Consider the following 22,387-nt stretch of genomic DNA (forward strand, 5'->3'; position numbering starts at 1 on the left):
ACAAATAGAGACCACAACAGCTTCCTTTCAAGTTAGCCTATTAACCTTTGAATTGAAGCTCCAATAAAGTTTCCACAAGTCCTAGAACCCATTAGTCAGCAGTTAGGAATAAATCAACTTGTGTTGCAATCTGGCAGCAATAGATCAGGACCAGGAGATATTTGTTAAAGCAAGAATACACATATCTTCCTTGAGAGAACAAAATCCTTAATAAAACAATGTGGTAAGTGTCTTATTTTTTAATAAATGCACGGAGTACAGGCTCCCATATCTGTTTGGTCTTTATACCGTAAATGATGGGGTTGAGTGAGGGTGGGATAATCAAATAGAGGTTGGCAACAAGAATATGAATATAGCGAGGTATTTTGTGTCCAAATCTGTGGGTAAGGAAAGAGAAGACTGAGGGGATATAGAAAACACAGATGACCCCAATATGGGACCCACATGTGCTTAGGGCTTTTAGTCGTGCATCTTGGGATGGGAGACAGAAGACAGCCCAGAGAATATAAACATAGGAGATGCCAATAAGGACTAGGTTTAGGACAAAGAAGGAAACAACAAAAAGTCCATAGATACCATTAATTCGGATATTTCCACAGGACAGTTTTGCAATTCCCATGTGTTCACAGTAGGAATGAGGTATTATATAAGCCTGGCAAAATGGTAGGCGATAGACGAGATAGATCATGGGAAGCGTAAGCAGAACTGGACGAATTACAATGCACATGCTGATGCCCATGAGCACCCGGGATGTCAAAATGGTCATGTAGCGGAGTGGAGCACAGATCGCCACATAACGGTCAAAGGCCATCGCCAGCAAGACTTCAGCTTCCATGCCAGTAAAAGCATGGATCAGGAACATCTGGGCCACACAAGCTCCAAAACTAATCTCGTGAGCATCAAACCAGAAGATACCCAGCATACGGGGTACTGAGGTTGTTGAAAGGGCCAAATCAATTGTTGAAAGGATGGCCAGGAAGTAGAACATGGGCTCCCGGAGGGTCTTCTCTGTCTTGATGACCAGCAAAATTGTGACATTTCCCAGTAAAGCCACAAGGTAAACAGAGCAGAAAGGCAGGGAGATCCAGGCATGGACCTCTTCCAGACCTGGGATTCCAATGAGGAAAAATGTGGTTGGGTGAAAAATGCTCCTATTGTGATAAAACATCCTTCCAAGTCACAGAGTAGAAGAAGTCGTCACTCCTAGAAGGAAGAAGAAAAAAAGAAATTTCAGTAAGAACTGCTTATGAAAATGATTAGCTTAGAGTTTCAATATATTGTGAAATGAAAAATTTTGCTTTGGAAGATCTATTAATTCTTTTTCATATTCTAAATCAAGCCATACTCATTTGAATGGTCCAGTCTCAAAATATGTAATCCTTATAAACCTTTAACCCTATTTTTTTATCATCTAAGGTTTATCATCAAACCCTGGGCAAAATAGAAAACATAAATCATAGCATGAAGTATGGAATAATTTAATATTCTCTATATCTTTTTTGAAATCCCTACTGAAAAGGGACACATGAAAAGCCAAGGATACACATATGAGAATGCAGACATAACCCCAAAAGAGAGAGGCAGATGAGAAAGTAGTCATAGGCATGAATGCACACAACACTTCCATAATTAGAAAAGGCAGAATTTCTCTAAAGATTTAGTTATCATTTTGACATACAGAAAATTCCAAGATCAAACAGTTTTCTGTAAAATGACAGAAGCAAAATATCAGAGATATATATTATCATAAGAAAAAAAATACAGACATTCTGAGATTCCTGCCCAAGAGCAGACTCAAGTGGACACATACCTCTGTACTTGAAAGATCCCTGAAAGAAAGATAATAATAAAAAGATAATAAACTTCTGTAGATTTTCACTGATGTCTCTATTTTCTCAGTCATTTCATTTAATAGTGGTTCATTTTCGATTGTTATGAATATATTGGTTTCTAGTGGTATGTGATAAATTCTGCATTCACTGTTCACTCTACATCAGCTCCTCTGAGAAAACCTGATAATTTTATCACTGCTTCAGAACTGGTATGTACTCTATTCACTCCTTCTGCCTGACTAAAACATTGGAAGTGTGGATAGAGTACAGCCTAAAAGGCTTCAGGTTGTTATGGATCTGCAGAAGGTATTTTTGAGCATCACAAAAAATCTGAAACAACAAAATCTAACAGAAGAGAGACTTGCTTTTCATCATTGTCTAAAGGAAATAGAAGCAATTTTGCAATGCCTTCAAAATGATCAAGAAGCAATCAGGAGAAACCCCATAAACTCAAATAATAAAGATAAGACACTTTCTCTGGGTTCCCAACTTGAGGCAGAGTGCTTCAAGTTCATGATAAAGTAGCATTGCTGTTGCTACTGCTAAGTTGCTGCGATCATGTCCGACTCTGTGCGACCCCATAGATGGCAGCCCACCAGGCTCCCCCATCCCTGGAATTCTCCAGGCAAGAACACTGGAGTGGGTTGCCATTTCCTTCTCCAATGCACGAAAGTGAAAAGTGAAAGTGAAGTCGCTCAGTCGTGTCTGACTCTTAGCGACCCCATGGACTGCAGCCTACCAGGCTCCTCCCTCCATGGGATTCTCCAGGCAAGAGTACTGGAGTGGTTTTAACCTTAGTATAACTCCATATTTCCATGGGAAATATATCAGGTTGAATGAATAAAATAAATGTTGTATACATTCTGAAGTTGGTGTGTGTGTTTGTGAGATAAAGAAAAAAAGAAAGATGGAGAGATAGAGAACAGCTGTATTTTGCAATGCTCCTTTATGTGTGTGTGCGTGTGTGTGTGTGTGTGTGTGTGTGTGTGTTTTAAATGGAAACTTCCAGGTAATTGCCAGTGGCCCCTGTCAGGGTGCAGGTGAAGAGCAAAACTTCTAGACATTGTGATGCCTACTTTGGGTTCATCTCTATAAATAAATGCTCAATAACACGCCACTGTTCACCTCAGACTTTCATCCTGCTTCATAAAGGCATTTCATTCAATCCCTGTAACCTATTCCAGAAGCAGAAATTTTACTTTATCAACCAACTAAATAACCATTCTTATAAGTAGATTTTAAATGCCTTTGATCTTTTAGATATTTTTAAAGATACCCATCTCTATTTAAAAGCTGCAAGATTTCCCACCTGAAACGGATTACTGCGTCAAGCATATCATATCAAAGTAGTAGTTCTCAGCCACGTTGGATGGATCGTGCCTCTTTCATTTGAGTTCAGTACACACCTAAATAAAAAGAAAATTCATGTGTGATGCTTCATTTTTCCTTAGAAAGAGAGACACATGATAAATATCAAACAGTAAAACTCTATGTCTGTTTTTTCATACAGCCTGGAGAGAGAAGTTTTATATTAAGGTTGTAGCTGTTTACAGGTTTGGAAAAAAATGAGTTAATTCAGCCTTCTCTTATAAATCACGCTCTGAGATTAACTCCTCTGAGATTGCTGACAAAACCCTCAGACTATGATTTAGAAAAAGAGAAACCCAAGAGAAAGTAACATGGTTAGGGATTTATAGAAAGTTATGAATGTGGGACAAAAACACAGATATTATCATTTGTATATGCCATAGAGAGAAGTATTCATGTTCCTCTAGGGAAGATTCTGTAGTCAAATTCTATGGGTTGCTGTTTCTAGACAAAATGGCACCTAATTCATATTCTAAGTTCAAACATAATAAGCTAGCATTGGAGACTCCATTTTCAGCCTTAGCTCTCCCTGTCTCCCTTCACTGACCAGGTATCTCAGTTCATTGAAAGCTTAGCTTTAGGGGTCTTTGGACCCACTATCCTCTGTCCATGATTGTTCCCCTTTTACAGTTGTTCATATATATATCATAGAGGCCATAGAGACAAATGGTCAAAGTGGCCAACCCTGGGATTGATCTGACTCAGTTCAAATACTGGACTCCCATGTATGGCTATATCACCATGAGTGATTTACTAATTATCTCTATGTCTCAGTTTCCTCAACTGGAAAATTAGGGATGATAATTGGACCAAGAGCATAAGGCATTTTGAAGATAAATTAAGTACTAGATATCAGGCACTCAGTATAATTCCTGGCATATTTTAAGTGGTTAATTAAAATAAGATTTAGCTCACAGCACCACCTTTGTAAACACTGGACCTATGTAAACTATACTGAGAATCTCTTATGCCACCAGTCTGTAACATTTGGTGAAAGTTCTAATTTATTGTAACACTTATCCATTAGTGCTGAGTCAAATGTACACATAGTTCTTATTCTGACTGGAATGTATTTGAGTGCAAAAATTGAATCTCTTTAGGTTTAAGCAGATATCTTAGATAATACTTAAAACAGAGTATGATCAGGTTTAAGATATAAAGCATAGACTACAAAGAATGAAGTTAAATGTTTCTTTTGACTCTTGTCTTTCAGTTATATCACACAAATCTTAAAGTTAAATCTCTGGAAATATAAAACTTCATACATGATATGAAGTGCAAACATATATGTGTATCTGCATGTACATACTTAAGTATATATATGTATATATATGTCTCTATATATATATTCTCAATCACTTTCATATACATATATTCAAATATGGCAATATCTTGGAAATCATGGGCATGTAACCAATAAGTTTAGTAAGAGTTAATTTCAGAACAAAAGCTGAGAAACATTAGGTAAGGTCATACACCTTTTCTCTGAGGTCTTTATCCCATTGTTCCAGTTAGGATTACTTTTACTTAATGTGTTATTAAGAGATAGTAAGTAAAGATTTACTGAGCATGGCCCTGCCTATCAGAACAAGACCCAGTTTCCCCTACAGTCAGTCTCTCCTATCAGGAAGCTTCCATAAGCCTCTTATCCTTATCCTTCAGAGGGCAGATAGAATGAAAAACACAATCACAGAAAATGAATCAAACTGATCACATGGACCATAGCCTTACCTAACTCAATGAAACTATGATCCAAGATGCATAGGGCCACCCAAGACGAAAGGGCCATAGTGGAGAGTTCTGACACAATGTGATCCACTGGAGAAGGGAATGGCAAATCACTTCAGTATTCTTGCCTTCAGAACCCCATGAACAGTATGAAAAGGCAAAAAGATATGACACTGAAAGATGAACTCCCCAGGTTGGTGGTGCCCAAATGCTACTGGAGAAAAGTGTAGAAATAACTCCAGAAAAAATGAAGAGATGGAACCAAAACGAAAACAACACCCAGGTGTAAATGTGACTGATGGTGGGTGTAAAGTCCAGTGCTATAAATAACAATATTGTATAGTAACCTGGAATGTTAGGTCCATGGATCATGGTAAATAGAAAGTGGTCAAGCAGGAGATGGCAAGAGTGAACATTGACATTTTAGGAATCAGTGAACTAAAATGGATTGGAATGAGCAAACTTAATTCAGATGACCATTATATCTACTACTATGGGCAAGAATCCCTTAGAAGAAATGGAGTAGCCCTCATAATCAACAAAAGAGTATGAAATGCAGTACTTGGGTGCAATCTCAAAAAGGACAGAATGATCTCTGTTCATTTACAAGACAAATCATTAAATATCACAGTAATCCTAGTCTGTTTCCCAACAACTAATGCTTAAGAAACTGAAGTTGAACTTTTCTATGAAGACCTACAAGACCTTCTTGAACTAACACCAAAAGATGATGTCCTTTTCATCATAGGTGACTGGAATGTGAAAGTAGGAAGTCAAGAGATACCTGGATTGACAGGCAAGTTTGGCCTTAGAGTACAAAAAAGCAGGGCAAAGGCTAACAGAGATTTGCCAAGAGAACACACTGGTCATAGCAAACAACCACTTCCAACAACAAAAGAGAAAACTCTACATATAGACATCACCAGATGGTCAATACCAAAATCAGATTGATTATATTCTTTACAGCAGAAGATGGAGAAGCACTATAAAGTCAACAAAAATAAGACTGGGAGGTGACTGTGCCACAGATCATGAATGCCTTATTCCCAAATTCAGACTTAAAGAAAATAGGGAAAACCACTAGACCATTCAGTTCAGTTCAGTTCAGTCACTCTGTCTTGTCTGACTCTTTGCGACCCCATGAACTACAGTATGCCAGGCCTCCCTGTCCATTACCAACTCCCGGAGTCCACCCAAACCCATGTCCATCGAGTAGATGATGCCATCCAACCATCTCATCCTCTGTTGTCCCCTTCTTCTCCTGCCCTCAATATTTCCCATCATGAGGGTCTTCTCCAATGAGTCAGCTATCCAAATCAGGTGGCCGAAGTATTGGAATTTCAGCCTCAACACAGTCCCTCCAATGAACACCCAGGACTGATCTCCTTTAGGATGTACTGGTTGGATCTCCTTGCAGTCCAAGGGACTCGCAAGAGTCTTCTCCAACACCACAGTTTAAAAGCATCAATCCTTCAGTGCTCAGACCATTCAGGTATGACCTAAATAAAATCCCTTATGATTATAGAGTGGAAGTGACAAATAGATTCAAGGGATTAGATCTGATAGACAGAGTTCCTGAAGAACTATGGACAAAGGTTTGTGACATTGTGGAGTAGGCAGTGATCAAGACATCAACAAGAAAAAGAAATGCAAAAAGGCAAAATGGTTGTCTGAGGAGGCCTTACAAATAGAAAAGAATGCAGAGATCCAAAGAATAGGAAGGAGAGATAAGAAAGCCTACCTCAATGATCAGTGCAAAGAAATAGAAGAGAACAATAGAACGGGAACAACTAGAGATCTCTTCAAGAAAATTAGAGATACCAAGGGGACACTTCATGCAAAGATGGGCTCAATAAAGGACAGAAATGGTAAGGACCTAACAAGCAGGAGATAATAAAAAGAGATGGCAAGAATACCAAGAAGAACTATACTAAAAAGATCTTCATGACCCAGATAACCACGATGGTGTGATCACCCACCTAAAGCCAGACATCCTTGAATGTGAAGTCAAGTGGACCTTAGGCAGCATCACTACGAACAAAGCTAGTGGAGGTGATGGAATTCCAGCTGAGTTATTACAAATCGTAAAAGACGATGCTGTGAAAGTGCTGCACTCAATATGCCAGCAAATTTGGAAAACTCAGCAGTGGCCACAGTACTGGAAAAGGTCCACTTTCATTCCAATCCCAAAGAAAGGCAATGCCATAGAATGTTCAAACTACCACACAATTGCACTCATCTCACACAGTAGCAAAGTAATGCTTAAAATTCTCCAAGCCAGGCTTCAGCAATATGTGAACCATGAACTTCCTGATGTTCAAGCTGGATTTAGAAAAGGCAGAGAAAGCAGAGACCAAATTGTGAACACCTGTTGGAACATGGAAAAAGCAAGAGAATTCCAGAAAAACCATCTACTTATGCTTTATTGACTACGCCAAAGCCTCTGACTGTGTGGATCACAACAAACTGTGGAAAATTCTGAAAGAGATGGGAATACCAGACCACCTGACTTGCCTCCTGAGAAATCTGTATGCAGGTCAAGAAGCAACAGTTAGAACCAGACATGGAACAACAGACTGGTTCCAAATCAGGAAAGGAGTATGTCAAGGCTGTAATTTGTCACCTGATTATTTAACTTATATGCAGGGTACATCATGTGAAATGCTGGGCTGGATGAAGCACAGGCTGAAATCAAGATTGCCAGGAAAATATCAATAACCTCAGATATGCAGATGACACCACCCTTATGGCAGAAAGGAAAGAAGAACTAAAGAGACTCTTGATGAAAGTGAAAGAGGAAAGTGAAAAAATTGGCTTAAAACTCAGCATTCAGAAAACTAAGTTAATGGCATCCAGTTCCATCACTTCATGGCAGATAGATGGGGAAACAGTGGAAGCAGTGACAGAGTTTTTTTTCGGGGGCTCCAAAATCACCGCAGATAGTGACAGCCACCATGAAATTAAAGGACACTTGCCCCTTGAAAGAAAAGTTATGACCAACCTACACAGCTTATTAAAAAGCAGAGACATTACTTTGCCAACAAACGTCCGTCTAGTCAAAGCTATGGTTTTTCCAGTATGGTTTTTCCAGTCATGTATGGATGTGAGAGTTGAACTATAAAGAAAATTGAGAGCCAAAGAATTGATGTTTTTGAACTGTGGTGTTGGAGAAGACTCTTGAGAGTGCCTTGGACAGCAAGGAGATCCAACCAGTCCATTGTAAAGGAGATCAATCCTGAGTATTCTTTGAAAGGACTGATGCCGAAGCTGAAACTCCAATACTTTGGCCACTTTATGTGAAGAACTGACTCATTTGAAAAGACCCTGATACTGGGAAAGATTGAAGGCAGGAAGAGACGGTGATGACAGAGGATGAGATGATTGGATGGTATTACTGCCTTAAGGGACATGAGTTTGTATAGGCTCTGGGAGTTGGTGATGAACAGGGAAGTTCGACATGCTGCAGTCCATGGGGTCGCAAAGAGCTGGACTTGACAGTGACTGAACTGAACTGAACTGGATATTTCCACAGGATAGTTTTGCAGTTCCCATGTGTTCACAGTAGGTTTGAGGTATTATTATTATTGAAACTGGCAAAAGCGTAAGCAATAGATGACACAGATCACGGGAAGTGTAAGCAGGTTTGGACACATTACAATGTACAAACTGATGCCCACAACACCTTGGATGTCAAGATGGTCATGTGCTGGAGTAGAGCACAAATTGTCATACAGCAGTTAAAGGCCATCGCCACCAGGACTTGAGCCTCTGTGCCAGTGAAAGCATGGATCAAGAACATCTAGGCCACACAAGCTCCAAACTTGATCTCATGAGCATTAAACCATATGATACCCAGCATATGGGGTCCTGAGGTTGTCAAAAGGGCCAAATCAATTGTTGAAAGGATGACCAGAAAGTAGAACATGGGCTTCTGGATTGTCTGGTCCATCTTGATAACCAGCAGAATTGTGACATTGTTCAGTAAAGCCTAAAGGTATACAGAGCAGATAGGCAGGGAGATCCAGCCATGGACCTCTTCTAGACCTGGGATTTCAATGAGGAAAAATGTGGTTGGGTGAAAAATGCTCCTATTGTGATAAAACATTCTTCCAAATCACAGATTAGGAGAAGTTGTCACTCCTAGAAGCAGGGGGAAAAAAAAGATTTAATAAGAACTGGTAATAAAAATGATCAGCTAAGTGCTTCAGTGCTAAGTGCTTCAATACTAAGTGAAAATGGAAAGGTTTTCTATATGGAAGGACTTATCTGTTTGTTTCTTTTTTAAATTCTAGAGGAAGTCAATCTCATTTGAATGGACCAGGCTTAAAGAATGCACATAATCTTTATACAGATTTAATCCTATTTTTTAACACAAAGGTTTTAGCATCAAATCCATGGCAGAACTATAAAACATAACATGAAGTATGGAATAATGTAGTATTTCCCATACCCTTTATGAAGTCCTTGTCTGAAGAGGGACATGTGAATAATCAAGGATACACTTGTGAAAATGCAGGCATAACCCAAAAGGAGATAGGCAGGTGAGAAAATAAAGTCAAAGGCATGAATGGACACACCTTCCATAATTAGAAAATGTGAAAATTCTCTAAAGATTCATTCATCCTTACTGACACAGAGAAGATTCCAACATCATACCTACTATCCAGTCAAAAAGACAGAAAAAAATTTAAGAAAAATATATTATCACAAACAAAGACAGAGGCATTCTCGCCTGCCCAAGAGCAGATATAGTCTGGTCACACACCTCTGTACTCAAAGGAGCCCAAAACGAAAGATAATATTAAACCTGCATAGATTTTCATTGATATCTCTGTTTTTCCAAGGCCATTCCATTTCTTAGTGGCTCATTCTAGATTATTATGATTGGGGTTGTTTAAGGTGGTATGTGTCAATTCCTCATTAACTTCTCATTCTACATCAGTTCCACAGAAGAAACCTCCTATCACTGCTTCAGAAATAACATGCACTAGGTTAACTCCTCCTGATTAAGACACTGAAAATATGGGTTGAGAACACCCTAGAAGGCTTCAGGGTGTTAAGAATCTGCTGAAGGCATTTTTGTGCATCACAATACTGTCTGAGTAACAAAATTTAATAGGAAAAAAAGTTGCTTTCTGTCATTGTCTATAGGAAATGGAGAAGGGTATTGTTGCAATGCCTTGGAAATAATGAAGAAGCAATCAAGAGAAGCCCCATAATATAAAATAATAAAACAGATTGAATTTTTTCAGAGTCATCAACTCGAGGCAGTGTTGTTCAAGATTGGGATAAAATAGCACCTACCTCTGTTTTTACCTTTGGTATAACTCCATACTTCCCTATCTCCCAATATTTCCAATATCAGGTTGAAAAAATAAACGGAATGTTATATACATTCCCAAGTTGAGGTGTATATGTGTGTGTGTGTGTGTGTGAGAGAGAGAGAGAAAAAAAAGAAAAGAGAGCTGTATTTTGCACGGCTACTTAAACCACAATGAGGTACCATTTCAAGCCAGTCAGAATGGCTGCTATCCAAAAGTCTACAAGCAATAAATGCTGGAGAGGGTGTGGAGAAAAGGGAACCCTCTTACACTATTGGGAATTAAAACTAGTACAGCCAGTATAGAGAACAGTGGGGAGATTCCTTAAAATTCTGGAAATAGAACTGCCTTATGACCCAGCAATCACTGCTGGGCAAACACACCGAGGAAACCAGAAATGAAAGAGACACATGTACCCCATCACAGCACTGTTTATAATAACCAGGACATGGAAGCAACCTAGATGTCCATCAGCAGATGAATGGATAAGAAAGCTGTGGTACATATACAGAATGGAGTATTCAGTTCAGTTCAGTCACTCAGTCATGTCCAACTCTTTGCGACCCCATGAATTGCAGCACACCAGGCCTCCCTGTTCATCACCAACACCCAGAGTTCACCCAGACTCACATCCATCAAGTCAGTGATGCCATTCAGCCATCTCATCCTCTGTGGTCCCCTTCTCCTCCTGCCCCCAATCCCTCCCAGCATCAGAGTCTTTTCCAACGAGTCAACTCTTTGCATGAGGTGGCCAAAGTACTGGAGTTTCAGCTTTAGCATCATTCCTTCCAAAGAAATCCCAGGGCTGATCTCCTTCAGAATGGACTGGTTGGATCTCCTTGCAGTCCAAGGGACTCTCAAGAGTCTTCTCCAACACCACAGTTCAAAGGCATCAATTCTTCGGCGCTCAGCCTTCTTCACAGTCCAACTCTCACATCCATACATGACCACAGGGAAAACCATAGCCTTGACTAGACAGACCTTTGTTGGCAAAGTAGTGTCTCTGCTTTTCAATATGCTATCTAGGTTGGTCATAACTTTCCTTCCAAGGAGTAAGCGTCTTTTAATTTCATGGCTGCAGTCACCATCTGCAGTGATTTTGGAGCCCCCAAAAATTAAGTCTGCCACTGTTTCTACTGTTTCCCCATCTATTTCCCATGAAGTGATGGGACCGGATGCCATGATCTTCGTTTTCTGAATGTTGAATTTTAAGCCAACTTTTTCACCTCCTCTTTCACCTTCATCAAGAGGCTTTTTAGTTCCTCTTCATTTTCTGCCGTAAGGGTGGTGTCATCTGCATATCTGAGGTTATTGATATTTCTCCTGGCAATCTTGATTCCAGCTTGTGCTTCTTCCAGTCCAGTGTTTCTCATGATGTACTCTGCATCTAAATTAAATAAGCAGGGTGACAATATACAGCCTTGACGTACTCCTTTTCCTATTTGGAACCAGTTTGTTGTTCCATGTCCAGTTCTAACTGTTGCTTCCTGACCTGCATACAAATTTCTCAAGAGGAAGATCAGGTGGTCTGGTATTCCCATCTTTTTCAGAATTTTCCACAGTTTATTGCGATCCACTCAGCCATTAAAAATAATACATTTGAATCAGTTCTAATGAGGTGGATGAAACTGGAGCCGATTATACAGAGTGCAGTAAACCAGAAAGAAAAACACCAATACAGTATACTAACGCATATATATGGAATTTAGAAAGATGGTAACAATAACCCTGTATGTGAGACAGCAAAAGACACACAGATGTATAGAACAGTCTTTTGGACTCTGTGGGAAAGGGAGAGTGTGGGATGATTTGGGATAATGGCATTGAAACATGTGTAATATCATATAAGAAACAAATCCCCAGTCCAGGTTTGATGCATGATACAGGATGCTTGGGGCTGATGCACCCAGAGCGATGATTCGGGGAGGGAGGTGGGAGGGGGGTTTGGATGGGGAACACGTGTACACCTGTGGCGGATTCATGTTGATGTATGGTAAAACTAATACATATTGTAAAGTAGATAGCCTCCAATTAAAATAAATAAATTTAAATTAAAAAAAAAAAAAGAAAACTGAAACTTCCAGGTAATTGCCAGTGGTCACTGTCAGGGTGCTGGCCAAGAGCAAGGCTGCTAGACCTTGTGATGCCTACTTGAGTTTGTCTCCGGAAATAAATGCTCAATATTAAGTCAGTGCTTACCTCAGACTTTCATCAAGCTTCCTTAATGCATTTCACTCAATCCCTTTAATCCTTTCTAGAAGCAGAAATTTTACTTTATCAACCAAATACATAACCATTCTTATAAATAGATTTTAAATGCTTTTGATCTAGATATTTTTGAAGATACATAATCTCCATTTAAATGTTGCAAGATTTCCCACCTGAAATGGATTACTGCATATCATATCAAGGTATTAACTCTCAGCCCCCATGAATAGATCATGCCTCTTTCATTTGAATTCAGTACACACCTAATTCAAAAGAAAAGCCATCCATGATGCTTCATTCTCCACAAGAAGTGAGACACATAATAAATATCAAGCAGTAAAAATCTATGCCTATTTTTTCATACAGTCCAAAGAGAGAAGTTTTATATTAAGATTGTAGCTGCTTATAGGTTTGGGAAAAAATGAGTTAATTCCACTTTCTCTTAGGAGAAGGCAATGGCTACCCACTCCAGTGTTCTTGCCTAGAGAATCCCAGGGATGGGGGAGCCTGGTGGGCTGCCCTCTATGGGGTCACACAGAGTCGGACACTACTGAAGTGACTTAGCAGCAGCAGCAGCAGCCACTTTCTCTTATAAATCGTGTCCTGGGATTAAATCCTCTGAAAGTGAAAGTGAAGTCACTCAGTTGTGTCTGACTCTTTGCGACCCCATGGACTGTAGCCTACCAGGCTCCTCCGTCCATGGGATTTTCCAGGCAAGAGTACTGGAGTGGGTTGCCATTTCCTTCTCCAGGAGAGCCTCCCAACCCAGGGATTGAACCCAGGTCTCCCGCATTGTAGGCAGATGCTTTACCATGTGAGCCGCCAGGGAACAAAACCCTCATACTATGATTTAGAAAAAGAGAAACCCACGAGAAAGTAACATGGATAGGAATTTATAGAGGGAAAGTTATGAATGTGGGACAAAAACACAGATATTATCATTTGTATATGCCAAAGAGAGAAATATTCATGTCCTCTAAGGAAGATTTTGTGTTCAGTTCTGTGGGTTTCTGTTTTCTAGATAAAATCCATATTCTAAGTTAGAACATAATAACCTAGCATTGGAGACTCTGTTTTCAGCCTTAGCTCTCCTGTCTCCCTTCACTGACCAGGTATCTCAGTTCATTGAATGCTTAGCTTTAGGAATTCTAATCTGTCAGTCTTTGGACCCACTCTCCTCTGTCCAAGATTGTTCCCCTTTTATAGTTATTCATATATACATATGACAGAGGTCATACAGATGAGTGGTAAAAATAGCCAACCCTGGAAATTATCTGACTTAATTCAAATACTAGATTCCCCAAGTATGACTATAAAACTATGAATGATTTACTAATTACCTCTATATCTTTGTTTCCTCAACTGGAAAATTAGGGATAACAGTAGTACCAACAGCATAGGGTATTTTGAAGATAAATTAAGTAGTGCATATAAGGCACTCAGTATAATACCTGGCATGTTTTAAGCAGTTAATTAAAGTAGAATTTAGCTCACAACACCACTTTTGTAAACCTTGGACCTATGTAAACTTCACTGAGAAATCTCTCAAGCCATCTAGTCTGTAACATTTGGTCTGAAATTCTCAATTATTGTAACATTTTTTCATGAGTTTTTAGTTTAATATTTACATAGTTCTTATTCTCAGTGAAATAAATTTATTTTGAGTGTGAAAAATTATATCTCATTACATTTAAGCTGACATCTTAGATAATACTTAAGCAAAAGTCTAACAAGGCTTAAGATACAAAGCATAGACTACAAAGTGTGAAGTTAAATGTTTCTTTTGGCTCCTCTTTCCAGTTGTATCACACAAACCTTAAAGTTAAATCCCTGTTAACATAAAATTTAATACATCATATGAAGTGGAAATATATATGTATATATACATAAAAATGCATTTGTATGTGTATATATATATATATAGTGCATATATACACACACACATATATATTTTCTAAAACAATTGAAGATATATACATTTGAGCATGGCATTTTCTTGGAGATCTTGTGCATATAACTGATAAGTTCAGTTAGAGTGGATTTTAGAACATAAACTGAAAAAGGTTAGGCAAGATCATACCCCTTTTTCTGCTGTTTGGAAATGAGGAAGCATCTATTCCTGAGGAGTTGCTAGTTAGATGTCTTAGGACCAAGCCAAGAGCAAGCCTTAGAACCAAGATGAGTCACAGAATGTCAGCCCTGAAATATTGTAAGAAACTTATTCCCTGGTATCAAAAAATATCAGACCAACGTCTTGGTGACAGGGTACTCAAACCAACATTTGCACTTTGTCCAAGGGTGAGACAAAATTCCTGTTAATGTTTGAGTAAAGTTAAGTAAGATTAGTTTTTGTTTGTTTTTATACACAACCACATTTTCACATTTTTTTTTTTTTTCCCATGAGACCTTATCAGAGGCCCTTATCCCATTGTCCCAGCTAGGTTTGCTTTTACTTAATGTGTTATTAAGTAAGTGAAAGTGAAAGTGAAAGCCACTCAGTCATGTCCAACTCTTTGAGACCCCATGGACGTAGTCCATGGAATTCTTCAGGCCAGAATACTGGAGAGGGTAGCCTTTCCCTTCTCCAGGGAATCTTCCCAACCCAGGGATCGAACCCAGGTCTCCCACATTGCAGGCAGATTCTTTATCGGCTGAGCCTCAAGGGAAACCCAAGAATTCTGGAGTGGGTAGCCTATCCCTTCTCCAGTGGATCTTCCCAACTCAGGAACTGAACCGGGGTCTCCTGCATCACAGGCAGATTCTTTACCAGCTGGACTATGAGGGAAGCCTAAGAGGTATCTTCAAAGTGCATTTAATTTTGTTCATCTTTTTAGTCTTTGAAATAGCCCTATGATATAGATACTATGCTCATCTGCTTATACAGATGGAAAACTTGAACTGTGGAATATTTTTAGAAACCTTTTACAAAGGTAAAATTTGAACCCAAATGTCTGATTCCAAATCTGTGCTATTATTCAATATATTATAGTGGTGGTGGTGTTCAGTCACTAACTCCTGTCCAATTCTTGGTGACCCCATGGACTGTAGCCCACCAGGCTCCTCTGTCCATGGGATTTCCCAGGCAATAATACTGGAATGGGTTGTCTCCTCCAGGGGATCTTTCTGACCCAGGGATCAAATTCGCTTATCTAGCTTGGTAGGTAGATTCTTTACCATTGAGCCACCAGGGAAGTCCCTTGATACATTATACTGCCTACATTTTCAGTTTTGAGATATTGAGCCTATCTCATGTTTCAACAAGCCTGTTAAAGTTTCCAGAATCATACTGTACAGTCTTCACTTACACATGGGCTTATAACTTCATACACACTTAAAAATACATGTATTGTGGTAGGCACTGATTGTTCTGAATGCCTTCCAAGGCACCTCAAGCCTACCTTCCATTTCAGCGAGTGGGTCTCTCTAACCATAAAAATTGGTTTCTAATTTTCAGAAATAGCTGGGAGGTTGAGGAGTTGGTATCCTCAGAATCAGTTAATCTTCATGGTTTTGCTTGAAGCTGCAATCTGACTCATGATGTGTGATAGTATCTCTTTTTCATGTTCTCATTTATTTGGTGCAGCAGACAATCACAGGCTTATTGTGATACTGCATGAATTCAAGCCACTTTGTTCTGTACTGCCACCACTTTTTCCAATTTGGAAGAGGAACAACAGAACCTATGGCAAAGTGTTATGGGAAAATGAATGGAGATTACTTCTGTAGAGAGAATTAAAAATCTCCCATTTGAAGACATTGATGAATATCCATATTAAGTGCAGTATTATTTTATCAACCAGCCAAGCCTTCTGATTCTCACTCTGGCTTTACTCCTGAGATCAAATGCTAGACTGGAGACAGCACTGCCAGGAGGTCAGAAAAGGAGTTCCAAGGAGTTAGATGCACTTTGTTAAGTCACTGGAATTGCAATTCCTAAAAGTCACACAACAGAAAAAAGCAAATAAGCCTGAATTTTTTGTTGTTCAGAGTAGTAAAGTAGTAAAGCTAGAATTTAGTGTGATTAGAAAGCAAACACTTCAGCAGTTAATGTTAGGAAACAAAGTTAAATTAGGGAAGCATGAAAGTTAGAGAAAAGGAATATTTGAAAATGTAAAGCTTAAAAAAGTGATCAAAAACAAAGGTCAGGAAAGCAGAATTATGTTCTAATTATTAACAGTCCTGCTGACCAACAATTCTATATTAAATTGTAAACCCTGGATAAATGATCTAAAAATTGTTCATAGAAATAAAAGAATATGCAACATATTTCTAGTTGGAAATTAATATGAATACCTATTAATCAATGGATAGGTAAATAAAATCAATGCTATAAAACAAAATATTTTAATCTAAATGAATTAATAACTAAAATAGTGTGACTGGTTGTAGAGCTAAAAATTTATGTACTGTGATGTCAGAAAAACACATGATAAATTTTGTCTCTAGAAAAATAGCAGAGAAGCTGTATTAAAGTGTTAAAGATGATTTAAAGAAACAGTTGATGATGTTAAACATCATCAGAAACATAACAGATGATGTTAAAGAAACAGTGTTAAAGATGATTTCAAGTTTAATTCTGTATACATATTTATTAAGCTTTATCTCTGAGATGAGTGCAATGTTAAAAGTCATTAATGTGTGAATTGTAGAAACAAAGATATTTATTATATTTTTACTTTAGTTTTATTTGTTAAGAGACTGAAAAAGAAAATGATTCTTTGAAAATAAAGTAATGTAACAAATTTGATGATGCAAAAGCTTATTGTTTGGTCTTGGAAAATCTTATTGAATCAATCAAAAGTCTTTGGTCATATAAAAAATTGACTATTCTTAGTGTATCTGATAATTTGTACATTAAAGTCAGTGAAGGCATTAGGGATAGATCATGGGTTTAGAAAGAGAGGTCTTGGATTTGAGGATGGAATATTTCAGGGTCAAGTGTAGATTGAGAGAACAAGGCAATAAAATGATAGAAAAAAGTCCAGCATGCATAGTGTAGACAGCAATGCTATACGTAATAAACCTGAAGACCACATTTACATTATGAGCTAGACTGCAAAGAAAAAAAATCACCTAAATGGCACTGATGACATTAGTGAGAAATTGTATTTAAATTTTATATTTGTTTTGGCTTCTCATTACACTGAGTGTTACATGTTTGGCAGACCTTTCCACTTCAGGATACAGAGTTGGTAATAATTTTTATTGAAACTATGAGCCTGGCTTTTTTTAAGGGTACAGCAGGATGCAAGCTTCATAAGAATAGATGTTCCTGTTCGTTGGGGTCATTGATTTATCCTCAGTGATAAGAATCATTGAAGACATACAATAAACACAAATGAGTACAAATTGAGTAAAACATGAATGAATGAATGGACACAGGAAACAGGGTCAAAGTTCTAGCACCCCATTTCTCTAATTATAGAGCAATAAACACACAATTTAGTAAATCATCTCCAGAAAAGAAGAAATTTCACGTTATCAAGGACAATGTATGATAACATACAAATAGGGGTCACACAACTCACTTTCAGGACAGCCCATTAACCTTTGAACTAAAGTTCCAGTGAGTTTCCACAAGTTCTAAAATTCATTAGTCAGCAGTCAGGAACAAACCAACTTGTGTTGCAATCTGGCAGCAATAGGTCAGAACCAGGAGATACTTGTTAAGACAAGAACACACAAATTTTCCTAAAGAATCAAAATCCTTAGTAAAACAATATGGTAGGTGTTTTATTTTTTAATAACATATAAAAGACTCACCCCCATATTTGTTTGGTCCTCATACCATAAATGATGGGGTTGAGCAATGGTGGGATAACCAAATAGAGGTTGGCAACAAGAATGTGAATATAGTGGGGTATGTTGTGTCCAAATCGGTGGCTGAGGAAAGAGAAGAATGAGGGGATATAGAAAACACAGAGGACAGCAATATGGGAGGCACATGTGCTTAGGGCTTTTAGCTGTGCATCTTGGGATGGCAGACAGAAAACAACCCGGAGTATATAAACATAGGACATGCCAATAGGGACTGAGTTTAAGAGAAAAACAGAGACCACAAAGAGCCCATAAATACCATTGACACGGGTGTTTCCACAGGACAGTTTTGCAATTCCCATGTGCTCACAGTAGGAATGAGGTATTATTGCATGAGCCTGGCAAAAGGGTAGGTGGTAAATGAGATAGATCATGGGAAGTGTGAGCAAGACTGTAAAAATTACAATGTACAAAGTGATGCTCATGAGTACCCGGGACGTCAGGATGGCTGTGGAGTGGAGTGGAGCACAGATTGCCACGTAATAGTCAAAGGCCGTTGCTACCAGGACCCCAGCCTCTATGCCAGTGAAAGCATGAATCAGGAATATCTGGGCCACACAAGCTCCAAAGTTGATCTCATGAGCATTAAACCAGAAGATACCCAGCATATGGGGTACTGAGGTTGTTGAAAGGGCCAATCAATTGTTGAAAAAATGGCCAGGAAGTCGAACATGGGCTCCCTGAGGGTCTGGTCCATCTTGATGACTAACAGAATTGTGACATTGCCCAGTAAAGCCACAAGGTAAACAGAGCAGAAAGGCAGGGAGATCCAGCCATGGACCTCTTCCAGACCTGGGATTCCAATGAGGAAAAATGTGATTGGATGAAAAGTGCTCCCATTGTGATATGTCATCATGTCACTTGTCGAAGAAAGTGAATCTGGTTCTCTGGCTCCTGTCGACAGAAAAAGTGAAAGAGAGGGGGAGAGAGAGAGATCAGAGGGAGAATGATCTGTTTCATCAATTCCTAGCTCAGTGTGTCAGCACAGAGTTTATGTCATGTTTACTAGGTAAGTAGGCCTGTTACTGAATCAAATGTATGGAGTCGTTCCCCCTAGCATTTAATATACCAGGTCAGAGTCATATTCAGTTTTTATTCTGCCTGCTGATTGAGCTCTAATTCCAAATGTGAAGGCTTACAGCAAGCTCAGTGCAGAGTGCCAATAATTAGACCATGCCATTCACTTTGAAAGAGAATTGGATGTGATTCTATTTGGGGAAATCCACTCTGGTAAGTGACTCTAGAAAAATCAAGACTACACAAAAGAAGAAGTTAATGCATTACAGAGGCATTCAAAAATGCCTTCAAGGGGTCCATAATGAAAATAAATTATAGATATAGGTGTATAGGAGCTTGTACAATTCAAGCCTGAATTCTTCTGATTCCCCATTATTCACATAGAGACGTACATGGAAAAATTCTGACCCAAGCCCAGTAGCCTCTCACAGACACCAAATCAGATCATAAAAGACACAGCTACATGTTCTCAGACAAATTACTGACTCCTTGAGATGCCTGGCCAGGAGCAGAGGCAACCATTGTTCATGAGTTACAGACTGCACAGAGTATCATTTGGAGAAGGGGAGTGTTTTCTAGTGTCATTTACACTCTTCTCTGTCCATAGCTTATCAGGTACTCTCAGAATAGCTATTAATTTTACTTGAGTTAATTTTACCATTGCTGTTGAGCCAACAGTTGCTTGGTTACTCCTCCTACCAGTTCAATACACTGGAAGTACATAGAAAAATCTGAAAGCCTAAAAAGATCATTTTTGTACTAGAGGAGGTATTTTTGGTAGCTCTCTGGGATATCTGAGTCTCAATAGAGAAGAATCTACCTCGGCAGTGAACTAAAGATGTGGAGAAAGATACTAGAGAAATGCTTTCAAAATACAGCAGAATGTTGAACATCTTGTGATGTGTTTGTTGGCTATCTGTACGTCTGCCTTAGAGAAATGTCTATTTAGGACTTCTGCCCAATTTTTATTTGGGTTTTTTGTTTTGATATTGAGCTACAAGAATTGTTTACATATTTTGGAGATTAATCCTATGTCAGTTGCTTCATTTACAAATATTTTCTCCCATTCTTCATGCTGTCTTTTTGCTTTGTTTATGGTTTCCTTTGCTGTGCAAAAAGTTTTCAGCTTAATTAGGTACCATTTGTTTATTTTTGTTTTTATTGTCATAACTCTAGAAGACAGGTCAAAAAAGATCTTGCTGTGATTTATCACAAAGAGTGTTCTGACTGTTTTCCTCTAAAAGTTTTTTAGCACCCACCCAGCCTTACATTTAAGTATTGAATCCATTTTGACTTTATTTTTGTATATGGTGTTCAGTTCAGTTCAGTCGCTCAGTCGTATCTGACTCTTTGCGACCCCATGAATCGCAGCACCCCAGGCCTCCCTGTCCATCACCAACTCCCAGAGTTTACCCAAACTCATGTCCATCAAGTTGGTGATGCCATCCAGCCATCTCATCCTCTGTTGTCCCCTTCTCCTCCTGCCCCCAATCCCTCCCAGCATCAGGGTCTTTTCCAATGAGTCAACTCTTCACATGAGGTGGCCAAAGTATTGGAGTTAGGGAGTCTCTAATTTCACTCTTTTTACATGTAGCTGCCCAATTTTCTCAACACCACTTATTGAAGAGACTATCTTTTCTCCACTGTGTATTCTTGCCTCCTTTGTTATAGGTTAGGTAACCATAGTTGTGTGGGTTTATCTCTGGGCTTTCTGGCCTGCTCCATCGATCTATATTCCTGTTTTTGTGCCAGTACCATACTATCGTGACTGAGAAATGCAAATCAAAACTACAATAAAATATCACCTCACACTGGTCAGAATGGGCCCCTGCCGGGGTCCAGCCCCGGCTGATCCAGGGTATTCGAAGGAGAGACGGCATAGGCGACCTATTTATTTAAATATTTATCAAAGATATAAAGAGTAATAGGATGAGGATAGCTCAGTGAGGAAATTTCAGTGAAGAAAAGAGGCTGAAATAAGGATAGCTCAGTGAGGAAATTTAGTGGAGAAAAGAGGCTGAATAATTCAGCCAGAAGGTGAGAGAAAGAACGACATGGGGAGACCAAGTTTCGGTGAACAAGGCCCACACTTTATTTTCCAAAGTAGTTTTTATACCTTAAGTTATGCATAGAGGATAATGGGGGAAGGGGTAGAGTCAGGCAGCAAGCCAGGCTTTCTTCCTGCAAACTTATCATATGCAAAAGCTTAGGTGATTTGCATCATCTTCTGGCCCCGAGGCCTGTTAACATTTTAAGACCCTTTCTTCAGAAAACTTATTTTTCTCTAAAGGTGATTGGTCAGGAGCCACCCTCCAAAAGCATTAGATAAAGTTGCATTCCTACAGAGCAAAGGTGTGGTGGGCTACAACAAGAAAAAGAATTAACTCAAGGGTCCCAGGTTACAAACATTAAAGCTACTACTTACACCAATTATATTAATCAATACACTGCCAGGGACAGAGCAGGTAGGGGATATGGAAACTTGGCAGCAAACATTGGCCCAACAAGTGAAAATCCCTTCACCAATACAATTTCTAATCAATCTTTTAACTACTCAAAAGAATCTGTGTTTAGACAGTTTAGAACATCTCCTTCCTTTTCACAGTTGGGAGGCTCTGAACAATCACAAGTGGCTGGAAAAACCTATTCAGGCAGGGTAGAGGATTTCCAAAGGAGTTTGTAAGTTAAACACTGTCACACCCAGGAATTATTAACTGGAGCTGTAAGCTAACTCTTTTTTCAGAGAGAGGTAGTGGGGGACAGCCCCCCGTAAAGTCAGAGGTGTAGGTGAAAGCACAAAGCAGAAAGTAGGCAGACTCTGGTTTTGGGGGTAGATGGGGGACTCCTGAGGCTCGATCCCGCCTTTGCGTATGCCAAGCCTCCTTCCTCATGACCTTTGTCATGGGTGGAGTTCCTCACGCTGGCTCCCGGCAGTGATAGAATTCCAGTTGAGCTATTCCAGATCCTGAAAGATGATGCTGTGGAAAGTGCTGCACTCAATATGCAATATGCACTCAATATGCAATATGCTGGCTCCCGGCAGGCCCCATCAAAAAATTTACAAAAAATAATGCTTAACAGGGTGTGGAAAAAAGA

At 39.1% G+C, this 22,387-nt stretch overlaps 1 protein-coding gene and 2 pseudogenes across 2 annotated transcripts; all 3 read right to left on the reverse strand.

The window, feature by feature from the left end:
• Positions 1-229: 229 nt before the first annotated feature.
• On the reverse strand, positions 230-1,197 carry LOC147358112 (olfactory receptor 52J3). Its single transcript, XM_086342048.1, has one exon. The coding sequence runs from the start codon at positions 1,166-1,168 to the stop codon at positions 233-235; it is 936 nt and encodes a 311-aa protein (XP_086198174.1). The 5' UTR covers positions 1,169-1,197; the 3' UTR covers positions 230-232.
• LOC147358113 (olfactory receptor 52J3-like) lies at positions 1,198-9,211 on the reverse strand (annotated as a pseudogene).
• A 9,005-nt stretch (positions 9,212-18,216) lies between these two features.
• On the reverse strand, positions 18,217-20,769 carry LOC147358114 (olfactory receptor 52J3-like; annotated as a pseudogene). Its single transcript, XR_015141407.1, has one exon. The product of XR_015141407.1 is annotated as an olfactory receptor 52J3-like (transcript).
• Positions 20,770-22,387: the final 1,618 nt, after the last annotated feature.

Source organism: Bos grunniens, chromosome 15 (genome assembly GCF_055505025.1).
Source record: "Bos grunniens cultivar Pamir isolate PY7600 chromosome 15, Bosgru_T2T1.0, whole genome shotgun sequence".
NCBI classification, from domain to species: Eukaryota; Metazoa; Chordata; class Mammalia; order Artiodactyla; family Bovidae; genus Bos; species Bos grunniens.

Excerpts from the sequence above, each read along its gene's own strand:
- LOC147358112 (XM_086342048.1), bottom strand. The coding sequence starts at position 1,168 with ATGTTTTATCACAATAGGAGCATTTTTCACCCAACCACATTTTTCCTC.